This window comes from Coregonus clupeaformis, unplaced genomic scaffold (genome assembly GCF_020615455.1).
Source record: "Coregonus clupeaformis isolate EN_2021a unplaced genomic scaffold, ASM2061545v1 scaf0017, whole genome shotgun sequence".
Classification (NCBI taxonomy): domain Eukaryota; kingdom Metazoa; phylum Chordata; class Actinopteri; order Salmoniformes; family Salmonidae; genus Coregonus; species Coregonus clupeaformis.
Window position 1 is genome coordinate 386,609 of NW_025533472.1, and position 14,824 is coordinate 401,432.

The 14,824-nt window shown below is 37.1% G+C and overlaps 1 protein-coding gene across 1 annotated transcript; it reads right to left on the reverse strand.

The window, feature by feature from the left end:
* Positions 1-280: 280 nt before the first annotated feature.
* LOC121557831 (NLR family CARD domain-containing protein 3-like) lies at positions 281-2,606 on the reverse strand. Its single transcript, XM_045212475.1, has 2 exons — positions 2,420-2,606; positions 281-2,254 (listed from the first exon to the last, which is right to left on the reverse strand). Coding segments are annotated over exons 1-2 (1,806 nt in total). The 5' UTR covers positions 2,421-2,606; the 3' UTR covers positions 281-449.
* Positions 2,607-14,824: the final 12,218 nt, after the last annotated feature.

Genomic DNA, 14,824 nt, shown 5'->3' on the forward strand with positions numbered 1-14,824 from the left:
TCCTGAATCCTTCAGGTCATTGTTACTCAGATCCAGCTCTCTCAGGTGTGAGGGGGTTTGAACTGAGAGCTGAGGCCAACAGTTCACAGGATGTGTCTGTGAGTTCACAGCCAGTGAGTCTGTCAACAGAGTAAATACCATGAGGGACAGGTTGTATTAAAATGTTACATTTAGCTTTCCCTGCTTACACTGTTACCCCTGCACTAATAATGTGAACACTGTGTATAGATGTCTCAATGCTACAACTTTTCAGACCCGTTTGTATTACAGTTTGTTTAAGACTTTTCAGCTGATAGAAAGTTTAGTCAGCCAATGAAAATATTGTTGTTCTTACATACAGTAAAGTTTGGTCTGAGGGATAGTCACATGAGTACTTACAGAGCCAGTCAGCCAATAAAAATGCTGCTGTAACTACAATGTATTTTGGTGTGGGATATTTCCATGAATACTTACAGAGCTTTCCTGCAGCCTCTCACAGCTGGGAGCAGTCTCCTACCACCCTCCTCTGATGTCTTGTATACCTTCAGGTCAAACACATCCAGAACCTCCTCTGATATCTGTAGCATGTAGGCCAGTGCTGAACACTGAGAAAGTGTGAGGTTTTTGGATCTCTTCTCTGACCTCAAGTACGCTTGGATTTCCTCCTGTACTGAATGGTCTTTCATCTCTATCAGACAGTGGAAGAGATTGATGCACCTCTCAGGGGAGATGTTCTTCCTCTGCATCACCTTAAGGGATCGGATTGTTTTCTGGATGCTGTCTGGACTGCTTTCTGTCTGTGTCACCAGACCTCGTAGGAGTTTCTGATTGGACTCCAGTGACATGCCATGAAGGAAGCGGACAAAGAGGTCCAGGTGTCCGTTCTTGCTCTCCAAGGCTTTATCCACGGTACTCTTCAGCAGCTCATGCAAGGTTAGCTCTTCAGATGCAGCTCTAGACTTTCTCTTGAGGAAGGGCTTCAGTGCATCCATGTTCTTGGTTGTGTAACAATGGTACATGTAGACAGCTGAGAGAAACTCCTGAATGCTCAGATGAACAAAGCAGTACACCACTCTCTGAAATAACACAGACTCTTCTTTAAAGATTTGTGTGCACATTCCTGAGTACACTGAGGCTTCTTTGACATCAATGCCACACTCTTTCAGGTCTTCTTCATAGAACATGAGATTACCCTTCTCCAGATTTTCAAACGCCAGCTTCCCCAGCTTCAGAAGAATTTCCTTATCTGACTCCATGAGCTCCTGTTGATCCATCTCATCTCTTCCATGATATTTCTGGTTCTTCAGGCTGGTCTGAATGAGCAGGAAGTGTATGGACATCTCAGTCAGAGTCGTGGGCATATCTCTCCTCTTGTCTGTACTCAACATGTGTTCAAGGACTATTGCAGAAATCCAACAGAACACTGGCATGTGGCACATGATGTGGAGGCTCCTTGATGTCTTTATGTGTGAGATGATTCTGCTGGCCAGGTCCTCATCACTGAATCTCTTCCTGAAATACTCCTCCTTCTGTGGGTCATTGAACCCTCGTACCTCTGTCACCTGGTCAACACACTTAGGGGGGATCTGATTGGTTGCTGCTGGTCGGGAGGTTATCCATAGGAGAGCAGAGGGAAGCAGGTTCCCCATGATGAGGTTTGTCAGCAGAACATCGACAGACGATGTCTGTGTGACATCAGACACCTTTTCATTGTGCTGGAAATCCAATGGAAGTCTGCTTTCATCCAAACCATCAAAGATGAACATAGCTTTACAGGCAGTGAGTTTCTTTGCATTGCCTATGTCTAGTTCTGGGTGGAAGCCATTTAAAAGTCTGAGAAGACTGTACTGGAGATCTTTAATCAAGTTCAGCTCCCGGAAAGGAAGCACAAATATGATATCCACATCTTGGTTCGCCTTCTCTTCAGCCCAGTCTAGGATGAACTTCTGCACAGAGACTGTTTTTCCGATGCCAGCGATGCCCTTCGTCAGCACAGTTCTGATGCTTCTCTCTTGGCCTGGTAAGGGTTTAAAGATGTCATTGCAGTGGATTGCTGTGTCATGTGAGGTTGGTGTCCTGGATGCTGTCTCTAGCTGCCACACCTCATGTTCATTGTTAACCCCTTCACTCTCTCCCTCTGTGATGTAGAGCTCTGTGTAAATCCTGTTGAGGGGAGTTTGGTTCCCTGCTTTTTCCATACCTTCTATCACACATTCATACCTCCTTTTCAGACTGTCTTTATGGTTTACTATAGCTCTCTGCAGGCTGTCATCCACTACAAGGGAAGAGGAAAAATGATGTGTATCAGAAACATTCATTGACAGGATGAAAAGTGGGCCTTCCACAACTACAGTAACTTCTATTATCTCATAATATTGTAGTTAACTACTGTAAATCATATTAAGGTTTTGATTTGGCCCACGTGTGCAAGTGGTCTTACTGTTTTCAGAGCCTCTTGTTTTATTGGGTTGACTCAGCTGCTGTAGTACAGGCCGTGTTCTGGATCTCTTTCTACACTGAGGACAGTCATAGTCTCCTGAAGGAGCAGGTTTCTCCCAGTATCTGGTGATGCACTGTCTGCAGAACCTGTGTCCACAGGTGATAGAGACTGGATCCCTCAGCACCTGCTGACACACTGCACACCTGGACTGATCCTCTGGCAGAGTAGACCTTCCACTACACAGATAAAGGAGAGAGAGAGATTGTAGATGTTAATACTGATCCTTTAACAGAGTAGACCTTCCACTACAGAGATAAAGGAGAGAGAGATTGTAGATGTTAATACTGATCCTCTAACAGAGTAGACCTTCCACTACAGAGATAAAGGAGAGAGAGATTGTAGATGTTAATACTGATCCTCTAACAGAGTAGACCTTCCACTACAGAGATAAAGGAGAGAGAGATTGTAGATGTTAATACTGTTCATAGACAGACAGCTGGGAACAGAATACTCTGCTCTCTGAGTGGTAGTAGCCTCTGGAATGAATAACATGTCCACAGTGGTATTACTAAACTATATGAACTCAGAAGGTTGTAGAAACATGTCCACAGTGGTATTACTAAACTATATGAACTCAGGTAGTAGAAACATGTCCACAGTGGTATTACTAAACTATATGAACTCAGAAGGTTGTAGAAACATGTCCACAGTGGTATTACTAAACTATATGAACTCAGGTAGTAGAAACATGTCCACAGTGGTATTACTAAACTATATGAACTCAGAAGGTTGTAGAAACATGTCCACAGTGGTATTACTAAACTATATGAACTCAGGTAGTAGAAACATGTCCACAGTGGTATTACTAAACTATATGAACTCAGAAGGTTGTAGAAACATGTCCACAGTGGTATTACTAAACTATATGAACTCAGGTAGTAGAAACATGTCCACAGTGGTATTACTAAACTATATGAACTCAGAAGGTTGTAGAAACATGTCCACAGTGGTATTACTAAACTATATGAACTCAGGTAGTAGAAACATGTCCACAGTGGTATTACTAAACTATATGAACTCAGAAGGTTGTAGAAACATGTCCACAGTGGTATTACTAAACTATATGAACTCAGGTAGTAGAAACATGTCCACAGTGGTATTACTAAACTATATGAACTCAGGTTGTAGAAACATGTCCACAGTGGTATTACTAAACTATATGAACTCAGAAGGTTGTAGAAACATGTCCACAGTGGTATTACTAAACTATATGAACTCAGAAGGTTGTAGAAACATGTCCACAGTGGTATTACTAAACTATATGAACTCAGAAGGTTGTAGAAACATGTCCACAGTGGTATTACTAAACTATATGAACTCAGAAGGTTGTAGAAACATGTCCACAGTGGTATTACTAAACTATATGAACTCAGAAGGTTGTAGAAACATGTCCACAGTGGTATTACTAAACTATATGAACTCAGAAGGTTGTAGAAACATGTCCACAGTGGTATTACTAAACTATATGAACTCAGAAGGTTGTAGAAACATGTCCACAGTGGTATTACTAAACTATATGAACTCAGAAGGTTGTAGAAACATGTCCACAGTGGTATTACTAAACTATATGAACTCAGGTTGTAGAAACATGTCCACAGTGGTATTACTAAACTATATGAACTCAGAAGGTTGTAGAAACATGTCCACAGTGGTATTACTAAACTATATGAACTCAGAAGGTTGTAGAAACATGTCCACAGTGGTATTACTAAACTATATGAACTCAGATTGTAGAAACATGTCCACAGTGGTATTACTATACAATATGAACTCAGAAGGTTGTAGAAACATGTCAACAGTGGTATTACTATACAATATGAACTCAGAAGGTTGTAGAAACATGTCCACAGTGGTATTACTAAACTATATGAACTCAGAAGGTTGTAGAAACATGTCCACAGTGGTATTACTAAACTATATGAACTCAGAAGGTTGCAGAAACATGTCCACAGTGGTATTACTAAACTATATGAACTCAGGTTGTAGAAACATGTCCACAGTGGTATTACTAAACTATATGAACTCAGGTTGTAGAAACATGTCCACAGTGGTATTACTAAACTATATGAACTCAGAAGGTTGTAGAAACATGTCCACATTGGTATTACTAAACTATTTGAACTCAGATTGTAGAAACATGTCCACAGTGGTATTACTATACAATATGAACTCAGAAGGTTGTAGAAACATGTCAACAGTGGTATTACTATACAATATGAACTCAGAAGGTTGTAGAAACATGTCCACAGTGGTATTACTAAACTATATGAACTCAGGTTGTAGAAACATGTCCACAGTGGTATTACTAAACTATATGAACTCAGAAGGTTGTAGAAACATGTCCACAGTGGTATTACTAAACTATATGAACTCAGATTGTAGAAACATGTCCACAGTGGTATTACTATACAATATGAACTCAGAAGGTTGTAGAAACATGTCAACAGTGGTATTACTATACAATATGAACTCAGAAGGTTGTAGAAACATGTCCACAGTGGTATTACTGAACTATATGAACTCAGAAGATTGTAGAAACATGTCCACAGTGGTATTACTAAACAATATGAACTCAGATTGTAGAAACATGTCCACAGTGGTATTACTAAACAATGTGAACTCAAAAGGTTGTAGAAAATTGTCCACAGTTGTATTACTAAACAATATGAACTCAGATTGTAGAAACATGTCCACAGTGGTATTACTAAAATATATGAACTCAGAAGGTTGTAGAAACATGTCAACAGTGGTATTACTAAACAATATGAACTCAGAATGTTGTAGAAACATGTCCACAGTGGTATTACTAAACAATATGAACTCAGAAGGTTGTAGAAATATGTCCACAGTGGTATTACTAAACTATATGAACTCAGAAGGTTGTAGAAACATGTCCACAGTGGTATTACTAAACTATATGAACTCAGAAGGTCGTAGAAACATGTCCACAGTGGTATTACTAAACAATATGAACTCAGAAGGTTGTAGAAACATGTCCACAGTGGTATTACTAAACAATATGAACTCAGAAGGTTGTAGAAACATGTCCACCGTTGTATTACTAAACAATATGAACTCAGATTGTAGAAACATGTCCACAGTGGTATTACTAAACTATATGAACTCAGAAGGTTGTAGAAACATGTCCACAGTGGTATTACTAAACTATATGAACTCAGAAGGTTGTAGAAACATGTCCACAGTGGTATTACTAAACTATATGAACTCAGAAGGTTGTAGAAACATGTCCACAGTGGTATTACTAAACTATATGAACTCAGAAGGTTGTAGAAACATGTCCACAGTTGTATTACTAAACTTTATGAACTCAGAAGGTTGTAGAAACATGTCCACAGTTGTATTACTAAACTATATGAACTCAAAAGGTTGTAGAAACATGTCCACAGTGGTATTACTAAACAATATGAACTCAAAAGGTTGTAGAAACATGTCCACAGTTGTATTACTAAACAATATGAACTCAGATTGTAGAAACATGTCCACAGTGGTATTACTAAACTATATGAACTCAAAAGGTTGTAGAAACATGTCCACAGTGGTATTACTAAACAATATGAACTCAAAAGGTTGTAGAAACATGTCCACAGTTGTATTACTAAACAATATGAACTCAATTGTAGAAACATGTCCACAGTGGTATTACTAAACTATATGAACTCAGAAGGTTGTAGAAACATGTCAACAGTGGTATTACTATACAATATGAACTCAGAAGGTTGTAGAAACATGTCCACAGTGGTATTACTAAACTATATGAACTCAGAAGGTTGTAGAAACATGTCCACAGTGGTATTACTAAACTATATGAACTCAGAAGGTTGTAGAAACATGTCCACAGTGGTATTACTAAACTTTATGAACTCAGAAGGTTGTAGAAACATGTCCACAGTTGTATTACTAAACAATATGAACTCAGATTGTAGAAACATGTCCACAGTGGTATTACTAAACAATATGAACTCAGAAGGTTGTAGAAACATGTCCACAGTGGTATTACTAAACTATATGAACTCAGAAGGTTGTAGAAACATGTCCACAGTGGTATTACTAAACAATATGAACTCAGATTGTAGAAACATGTCCACAGTGGTATTACTAAACAATATGAACTCAGAAGGTTGTAGAAACATGTCCACAGTGGTATTACTAAACTATATGAACTCAGAAGGTTGTAGAAATAGGTCCACAGTGGTATTACTAAACTATATGAACTCAGAAGGTTGTAGAAACATGTCCACAGTGGTATTACTAAACTATATGAACTCAGGTTGTAGAAACATGTCCACAGTGGTATTACTAAACTATATGAACTCAGAAGGTTGTAGAAACATGTCCACAGTGGTATTACTAAACTATATGAACTCAGAAGGTTGTAGAAACATGTCCACAGTGGTATTACTAAACTATATGAACTCAGAAGGTTGTAGAAACATGTCCACAGTGGTATTACTAAACTATATGAACTCAGAAGGTTGTAGAAACATGTCCACAGTGGTATTACTAAACTATATGAACTCAGAAGGTTGTAGAAACATGTCCACAGTGGTATTACTAAACTATATGAACTCAGAAGGTTGTAGAAACATGTCCACAGTGGTATTACTAAACAATATGAACTCAGAAGGTTGTAGAAACATGTCCACAGTGGTATTACTAAACAATATGAACTCAGATTGTAGAAACATGTCCACAGTGGTATTACTAAACTATAGTAACTCTGAATGTTGTAGAAACATGTCCACAGTGGTATTACTAAACAATATGAACTCAGATTGTAGAAACATGTCCACAGTGGTATTACTAAACTATATGAACTCAGAAGGTTGTAAAAACATGTCCACAGTGGTATTACTAAACAATATGAACTCTGAATGTTGTAGAAACATGTCCACAGTGGTATTACTAAACTATATGAACACTGAATGTTGTAGAAACATGTCCACAGTGGTATTACTAAACAATATGAACTCAGAAGGTTGTAGAAACATGTCCACAGTGGTATTACTAAACAATATGAACTCAGAAGGTTGTAGAAACATGTCCACAGTGGTATTACTAAACTATATGAACTCAGAAGGTTGTAGAAACATGTCCACAGTGGTATTACTGAACTATATGAACTCAGAAGGTTGTAGAAACATGTCCACAGTGGTATTACTAAACTATATGAACTCTGAATGTTGTAGAAACATGTCCACAGTGGTATTACTAAACTATATGAACCCTGAATGTTGTAGAAACATGTCCACAGTGGTATTACTAAACTATATGAACTCAGAAGGTTGTAGAAACATGTCCACAGTGGTATTACTAAACTATATGAACTCAGAAGGTTGTAGAAACATGTCCCCAGTGTTATTACTAAACTATATGAACTCAGAAGGTTGTAGAAACATGTCCACAGTGGTATTACTAAACTATATGAACTCAGAAGGTTGTAGAAACATGTCCACAGTGGTATTACTAAACAATATGAACTCAGAAGGTTGTAGAAACATGTCCACAGTGGTATTACTAAACTATATGAACTCAGGTAGTAGAAACATGTCCACAGTGGTATTACTAAACTATATGAACTCAGAAGGTTGTAGAAACATGTCCACAGTGGTATTACTAAACTATATGAACTCAGGTAGTAGAAACATGTCCACAGTGGTATTACTAAACTATATGAACTCAGAAGGTTGTAGAAACATGTCCACAGTGGTATTACTAAACTATATGAACTCAGGTAGTAGAAACATGTCCACAGTGGTATTACTAAACTATATGAACTCAGGTTGTAGAAACATGTCCACAGTGGTATTACTAAACTATATGAACTCAGAAGGTTGTAGAAACATGTCCACAGTGGTATTACTAAACTATATGAACTCAGAAGGTTGTAGAAACATGTCCACAGTGGTATTACTAAACTATATGAACTCAGAAGGTTGTAGAAACATGTCCACAGTGGTATTACTAAACTATATGAACTCAGAAGGTTGTAGAAACATGTCCACAGTGGTATTACTAAACTATATGAACTCAGAAGGTTGTAGAAACATGTCCACAGTGGTATTACTAAACAATATGAACTCAGAAGGTTGTAGAAACATGTCCACAGTGGTATTACTAAACTATATGAACTCAGAAGGTTGTAGAAACATGTCCACAGTGGTATTACTAAACTATATGAACTCAGAAGGTTGTAGAAACATGTCCACAGTGGTATTACTAAACTATATGAACTCAGGTTGTAGAAACATGTCCACAGTGGTATTACTAAACTATATGAACTCAGAAGGTTGTAGAAACATGTCCACAGTGGTATTACTAAACTATATGAACTCAGAAGGTTGTAGAAACATGTCCACAGTGGTATTACTAAACTATATGAACTCAGATTGTAGAAACATGTCCACAGTGGTATTACTATACAATATGAACTCAGAAGGTTGTAGAAACATGTCAACAGTGGTATTACTATACAATATGAACTCAGAAGGTTGTAGAAACATGTCCACAGTGGTATTACTAAACTATATGAACTCAGAAGGTTGTAGAAACATGTCCACAGTGGTATTACTAAACTATATGAACTCAGAAGGTTGCAGAAACATGTCCACAGTGGTATTACTAAACTATATGAACTCAGGTTGTAGAAACATGTCCACAGTGGTATTACTAAACTATATGAACTCAGGTTGTAGAAACATGTCCACAGTGGTATTACTAAACTATATGAACTCAGAAGGTTGTAGAAACATGTCCACAGTGGTATTACTAAACTATTTGAACTCAGATTGTAGAAACATGTCCACAGTGGTATTACTATACAATATGAACTCAGAAGGTTGTAGAAACATGTCAACAGTGGTATTACTATACAATATGAACTCAGAAGGTTGTAGAAACATGTCCACAGTGGTATTACTAAACTATATGAACTCGAGGTTGTAGAAACATGTCCACAGTGGTATTACTAAACTATATGAACTCAGAAGGTTGTAGAAACATGTCCACAGTGGTATTACTAAACTATATGAACTCAGATTGTAGAAACATGTCCACAGTGGTATTACTATACAATATGAACTCAGAAGGTTGTAGAAACATGTCAACAGTGGTATTACTATACAATATGAACTCAGAAGGTTGTAGAAACATGTCCACAGTGGTATTACTGAACTATATGAACTCAGAAGATTGTAGAAACATGTCCACAGTGGTATTACTAAACAATATGAACTCAGATTGTAGAAACATGTCCACAGTGGTATTACTAAACAATGTGAACTCAAAAGGTTGTAGAAAATTGTCCACAGTTGTATTACTAAACAATATGAACTCAGAGTTGTAGAAACATGTCCACAGTGGTATTACTAAAATATATGAACTCAGAAGGTTGTAGAAACATGTCCACAGTGGTATTACTAAACAATATGAACTCAGAATGTTGTAGAAACATGTCCACAGTGGTATTACTAAACAATATGAACTCAGAAGGTTGTAGAAATATGTCCACAGTGGTATTACTAAACTATATGAACTCAGAAGGTTGTAGAAACATGTCCACAGTGGTATTACTAAACTATATGAACTCAGAAGGTCGTAGAAACATGTCCACAGTGGTATTACTAAACAATATGAACTCAGAAGGTTGTAGAAACATGTCCACAGTGGTATAACTAAACAATATGAACTCAGAAGGTTGTAGAAACATGTCCACAGTGGTATTACTAAACAATATGAACTCAGAAGGTTGTAGAAACATGTCCACAGTGGTATTACTAAACTTTATGAACTCAGAAGGTTGTAGAAACATGTCCACAGTGGTATTACTAAACTATATGAACTCAGAAGGTTGTAGAAACATGTCCACAGTGGTATTACTAAACTATATGAACTCAGAAGGTTGTAGAAACATGTCCACAGTTGTATTACTAAACTATATGAACTCAGAAGGTTGTAGAAACATGTCCACAGTGGTATTACTAAACTATATGAACTCAGAAGGTTGTAGAAACATGTCCACAGTGGTATTACTAAACAATATGAACTCAAAAGGTTGTAGAAACATGTCCACAGTTGTATTACTAAACAATATGAACTCAGATTGTAGAAACATGTCCACAGTGGTATTACTAAACTATATGAACTCAGAAGGTTGTAGAAACATGTCCACAGTGGTATTACTAAACAATATGAACTCAAAAGGTTGTAGAAACATGTCCACAGTTGTATTACTAAACAATATGAACTCAATTGTAGAAACATGTCCACAGTGGTATTACTAAACTATATGAACTCAGAAGGTTGTAGAAACATGTCAACAGTGGTATTACTATTACAATATGAACTCAGAAGGTTGTAGAAACATGTCCACAGTGGTATTACTAAACTATATGAACTCAGAAGGTTGTAGAAACATGTCCACAGTGGTATTACTAAACTATATGAACTCAGAAGGTTGTAGAAACATGTCCACAGTGGTATTACTAAACTTTATGAACTCAGAAGGTTGTAGAAACATGTCCACAGTTGTATTACTAAACAATATGAACTAAGATTGTAGAAACATGTCCACAGTGGTATTACTAAACAATATGAACTCAGAAGGTTGTAGAAACATGTCCACAGTGGTATTACTAAACTATATGAACTCAGAAGATTGTAGAAACATGTCCACAGTGGTATTACTAAACAATATGAACTCAGATTGTAGAAATATGTCCACAGTGGTATTACTAAACAATATTAACTCAGAAGGTTGTAGAAACATGTCCACAGTGGTATTACTAAACTATATGAACTCAGAAGGTTGTAGAAATAGGTCCACAGTGGTATTACTAAACTATATGAACTCAGAAGGTTGTAGAAACATGTCCACAGTGGTATTACTAAACTATATGAACTTAGGTTGTAGAAACATGTCCACAGTGGTATTACTAAACTATATGAACTCAGAAGGTTGTAGAAACATGTCCACAGTGGTATTACTAAACTATATGAACTCAGAAGGTTGTAGAAACATGTCCACAGTGGTATTACTAAACTATATGAACTCAGAAGGTTGTAGAAACATGTCCACAGTGGTATTACTAAACTATATGAACTCAGAAGGTTGTAGAAACATGTCCACAGTGGTATTACTAAACTATATGAACTCAGAAGGTTGTAGAAACATGTCCACAGTGGTATTACTAAACTATATGAACTCAGAAGGTTGTAGAAACATGTCCACAGTGGTATTACTAAACAATATGAACTCAGAAGGTTGTAGAAACATGTCCACAGTGGTATTACTAAACAATATGAACTCAGATTGTAGAAACATGTCCACAGTGGTATTACTAAACTATAGTAACTCTGAATGTTGTAGAAACATGTCCACAGTGGTATTACTAAACAATATGAACTCAGATTGTAGAAACATGTCCACAGTGGTATTACTAAACTATATGAACTCAGAAGGTTGTAAAAACATGTCCACAGTGGTATTACTAAACAATATGAACTCTGAATGTTGTAGAAACATGTCCACAGTGGTATTACTAAACTATATGAACACTGAATGTTGTAGAAACATGTCCACAGTGGTATTACTAAACAATATGAACTCAGAAGGTTGTAGAAACATGTCCACAGTGGTATTACTAAACAATATGAACTCAGAAGGTTGTAGAAACATGTCCACAGTGGTATTACTAAACTATATGAACTCAGAAGGTTGTAGAAACATGTCCACAGTGGTATTACTGAACTATATGAACTCAGAAGGTTGTAGAAACATGTCCACAGTGGTATTACTAAACTATATGAACTCTGAATGTTGTAGAAACATGTCCACAGTGGTATTACTAAACTATATGAACCCTGAATGTTGTAGAAACATGTCCACAGTGGTATTACTAAACTATATGAACTCAGAAGGTTGTAGAAACATGTCCACAGTGGTATTACTAAACTATATGAACTCAGAAGGTTGTAGAAACATGTCCCTAGTGTTATTACTAAACTATATGAACTCAGAAGGTTGTAGAAACATGTCCACAGTGGTATTACTAAACTATATGAACTCAGAAGGTTGTAGAAACATGTCCACAGTGGTATTACTAAACAATATGAACTCAGAAGGTTGTAGAAACATGTCCACAGTGGTATTACTAAACTATATGAACTCAGGTTGTAGAAACATGTCCACAGTGGTATTACTGAACTATATGAACTCAGAAGGTTGTAGAAACATGTCCACAGTGGTATTACTAAACTATATGAACTCAGAAGGTTGTAGAAACATGTCCACAGTGGTATTACTAAACTATATGAACTCAGATTGTAGAAACATGTCCACAGTGGTATTACTAAACAATATGAACTCAGAAGGTTGTAGAAACATGTCCACAGTGGTATTACTAAACTATATGAACTCAGAAGGTTGTAGAAACATGTCCACAGTGGTATTACTAAACTATATGAACTCAGAAGGTTGTAGAAACATGTCCACAGTGGTATTACTAAACTATATGAACTCAGATTGTAGAAATCTTCAAAAGTATCGAATGTACACACTAAGAAAAGAGGGTTCCACAAGGGTTCTTTGGGAAGGGTGATGGTTCTATGTGGAACCATAATGACTCAAAGAACCCTTCAAGCCATTCAATGGTTCTTTGCAGTTCACAAAAAGGGTTATTTGCGTTTTAGTGATAATTAAAATGTAGGGGCAGTGGCTCATTAGAATATTTTGCGGAGTGGTTTGTTCAAAGCTCTTTTTGTGTAACAGTGAGTGAGTGCCATTGACGTTTATCTAATGTGTTGTGTTATGCAATGACTGTTAATACACACAGTTATGTAGGACTATGGCCAGTGACGGTGTCTTGTGAACGACTCACGTATGGCCTTGTGTCAATTGAGAACGGTTGACTAAGTCAGTGGTTCTCAATTCTCTCCTCAGTGATCTAGTGATGTTACGTTTCATACTGAAGCTCCAAGGCATGCGTTGAAATCGCTAAGCAGCTAACTTCGAATCAATGTGCCGATGCGTGTATCACTTTATCAGAAGTACGTCATCAATGATGTCCGAAGCTTCGTTTGATCACATGCTTTTTCAAACCATGTGTTGCAAAATGCGAGATCCCACTGATTTCACCGTGGTTCTGTTGCTTTCTTGATTAAGCTGCTTTCAAACACCGACCGCTACTGGATATCATACTTATACATTTAGTTAGGATTTTTACAAGTAATTTCACCTGACTGGTATCTTAGCTGGTAGAGTAGGGAACTATGGAACATTCTGGGACGTGGGAGTATGAGTTCGAATCCCGTTGAAGAGACACTATTTTGAAAATAGTTTTGTGAAACCACACTTTCTGCACTGTTGTTCAAATAATTTGTTTTATTTAGTATAGTATAAGCTTCTCTCTTAAACATCCTCAATAATGCCATAGATTCCATTTGTGAAAAATAGTCCACTTGAAGGCAGAAAACGCAGCATGATGTAAAGATGTGATCTGACTGGAGGCTATTAAAGCCAACGACTTACCGCTAAAGCGTTTTGATCAAATCAGTGGAGAAAAAAATACCTCTATCTGATAATCACACATTGTTATTTATTTCTGACCAGCAGGTGTCACTAATGTGCATTGTGAATGAATAAAGAAGCTCAGAGCAATTAACCTATTTGACACAATTGGCTGGAAAGCCTCATTGCTTCAGGAAGCTTTGTTTCCCCGTCACTACAGTGACCCGCAGCAGTTTGAGAGCTAGCACATCTGATTCAACTGGTCACGGCAGGTAGCCTAGCGTTAAGAGCATTGGGCCAGTAACTGAAAGGTCGCTGGTTCAAATCCCTGAGCTGACTAGGTGAAAAATCTGCTAATGTGCCCTTGAGTAAGGCACTTAACCCTACTTGTGCTTCTATGTTGCTCTGGATAAAAGCATATGTTAAATGACTGAGCTGTTAAATATAACACCTATAGAATTTTAACAATATAGTATGTTACCCCAGAATACAAATAAACAGTTCATCAAAACGGATCATTGTATCATTGATTCTACTCTTCAATAGTAATATCATCAATTCTGACCAGTAACTTACCTGGGGTCAAAGGTCACTGGTCCATCACTAAAATGTATAGGATGATGCATAGAGAAGTCACTCTTCATGGACAGATGACTGGGTACTGGAGAGACTAATCTCAGAGTTTGGTTGGAGATTCTGAAAAACATAATAAATCACCATGAAATTACATTTTAAAATATATCAAAATTATATTTCAATAGATAAAATACATTACATAAAGCATTAAAATATATACCATTACATAAAGCAACAAAAATACA